At 70.0% G+C, this 2190-nt stretch overlaps 1 protein-coding gene across 1 annotated transcript in view; it reads left to right on the plus strand.

Annotated features, from left to right (window-relative positions):
- CHLNCDRAFT_58546 (hypothetical protein) overlaps nt 1-2190 on the plus strand; it is a gene marked incomplete at its 5' end in the record, with an annotated part of 21358 nt that overhangs the window by 5758 nt on the left and 13410 nt on the right. The window contains 8 exons of the mRNA XM_005845531.1: nt 38-168; nt 374-465; nt 638-707; nt 892-995; nt 1154-1248; nt 1448-1557; nt 1769-1866; nt 2066-2105. Of these exons, the coding sequence (XP_005845593.1) occupies nt 38-168; nt 374-465; nt 638-707; nt 892-995; nt 1154-1248; nt 1448-1557; nt 1769-1866; nt 2066-2105 (740 nt within the window). The remainder of the gene's footprint in view (nt 1-37; nt 169-373; nt 466-637; nt 708-891; nt 996-1153; nt 1249-1447; nt 1558-1768; nt 1867-2065; nt 2106-2190) is intronic.

The raw sequence follows: 2190 nt of genomic DNA on the forward strand, positions 1-2190 counted from the left end.
CCGCCGCCTGCTTGCGGCCGCCACGCCGCACCCGCAGCACGGCGCGTGGCCCGGCAGCCTGGAGCAGGAGGGGCCGCAGCGGCGGCGCAGCCTGCAGGCAGAGGACGACGTCACGATCGAGAGCGTGGACAGCGACGGCGACGCGCTGTATGTTGCCATGGCCAACGGGTGAGCCGCCCGCCAGCTCAGCGCCAGCTCAGCGCCAGCGTGGCGAAGCCGCCTCTGCCGGCGCCACCTCCACCGCTTGGCCCGGCCAGACCTCGTCCTCCCCGCGTGGCTCGCATTGCTGCTTGGACCGAGCATCTCACAGGCCCTGCTCCTGACCCAGCACCCCTCTGCGCCTGCCTCCCCCCACCACTTGCCCGCTGTGCAGCAACCTGTTTGTGTACGACCTCAAGGGCAACGGCGGGTGGAGCCAGCACCCCAGCGCCGGCCGCGTCAGCCGAGTGGTCATCTCCGACGATGGTGCGCAGCCGCCTGCCGGGCGACGCATACCAACCGCTTTTTCCGCTCGTCCCCTCTTCTCGTCCCTGCTCTCGCATGTCTATTCTGGCCGCCACGGAGCCTGCCTGCACGCCCAGCCGCTGCAAGCCGGGCCCCACAACCGCGCGCCTGGCTGTCGCTGCCGCCCCTGCAGGCAAGGTCTTCTTGATCAACGAGGCCGGCGCGGAGCTCCAGCAGTACACCGGTACCGGCGTGACCAACAAGTGAGCCCACTCCACGTGCTCTGCACCTGCCGCTGCTCTGTGCCTGCTGCCGTCAGGTGTACTGCTGTACTGCAGTACTGCTCCAGGCCATCCTGCTGCTGCCGAGCCCAGCACCACTGGCAGTGGCAGTGGCGTCTGGCGCGGCGGCTGACGTGCGCCGCTCCCTCTGCTGCTGCGCCCGCAGGCGCTCGCTGCCGGGCGGCGGCTGCACCGACCTCGCCGTCAACTCTGAGGGCACCGTGCTGGCGGTGGTGTGCGGCAACGGCCTGCACGTGCTGAGGTCCACGGGTGAGCGGCCGGGGTCTGCGGCCCGATGCCTCGACAGATCTCACCTGCCCCGTGTGCCTGCCGGCTACAGCCCGCGTGCCCGTCCCCATGCCTGCTGCCGCCGCACCGCCGCTCACGGCCCTGCCCCTCCCCCGCGCGTGCTCGCTGTGCCGCCGCAGGCAGCAACCCCGCCAGCTTCAAGCGCCTCATACCCCGCTCCGTCTGCTCCGCGGCGTTTGACGACGCGGGCTTCCTGTGGGTGTCGCGCCGCTCGGTAAGGGGCAGCCGCAGGCCGCAGCGCCAGCATGACCACCACCTGCACCGCCACCGCTCCGCCTTCTCTGCCCTCCACATCAGGCCTCCGCATGCCAGGCTTGTTTCCACCACTCTGGCCCGTGCGAGGCCACCCAGCGCCGGCTGCCGACCTCGCGTTGCCACCTCCCGCCTCTTGCCGCCGGCCCGCCCGCCTGCAGGGACCGGCCTGCTCCGGCATCGGCTACGTGCGGCCCTCAGACATCAGGAAGCACCTGCAGCAGGTGGATGCCAAGGGCGCCGTGAAGGACGTGGCCGACTACGATGCCAGGTCAGCTGCCACGTCAGCCATGCCACGTCAGCGGTGCATGCCACGTCAGCATGCACGCCACGTCAGCTTGGGGACCACGCCGGGCTGGGCGTGCTGCTGCTGCCCGGCGCTGCCGTCCTCACGCTTGCTTCGTCGTGCACGGTGCCGACCCCAGACCACCCCAATGCCCTCCCTGCTGCAATCCACACACACCGCCCCAACCCTGCTGCAGCCTGGACAGCTGCGACGAGCTCCATGCCGGCGCCTACTCATCGGAGACCAACAAAGCCACGCTGTACTGCTGGTTGGGCTCCGACTCCCAGCTGCGATGTGAGTGCTGCTGCGGCTGCAACGTGTGGGGCGGCAGTTGACCCATAGGCCGCCGTGGCCGGCTCCTGCCTCCAGCTGCAGTGCATGCACGGGCTGGTCGTGTGAGGCATGGCCGGGGTGTGCGTCAGGCCAGGCCCTGCATCGCCGCCTGCCCTTTGGCCTGGTGCCTCACACTGCGCCCTGTGCCTGCTTCCCGCAGCGATGAGCCTTCTGGCCATCGACCCGCCACCAGAGGAGACGTGAGCAGCCGCCCAGCGGCACATGCATGCATTCAGCAGCAGCACAGTAGCTTATGATGCTCATCCGTGTGGCTTACATGTGTAC

The sequence above is a fragment of the Chlorella variabilis genome (assembly GCF_000147415.1).
Source record: "Chlorella variabilis unplaced genomic scaffold CHLNCscaffold_17, whole genome shotgun sequence".
Taxonomy (NCBI): domain Eukaryota; kingdom Viridiplantae; phylum Chlorophyta; class Trebouxiophyceae; order Chlorellales; family Chlorellaceae; genus Chlorella; species Chlorella variabilis.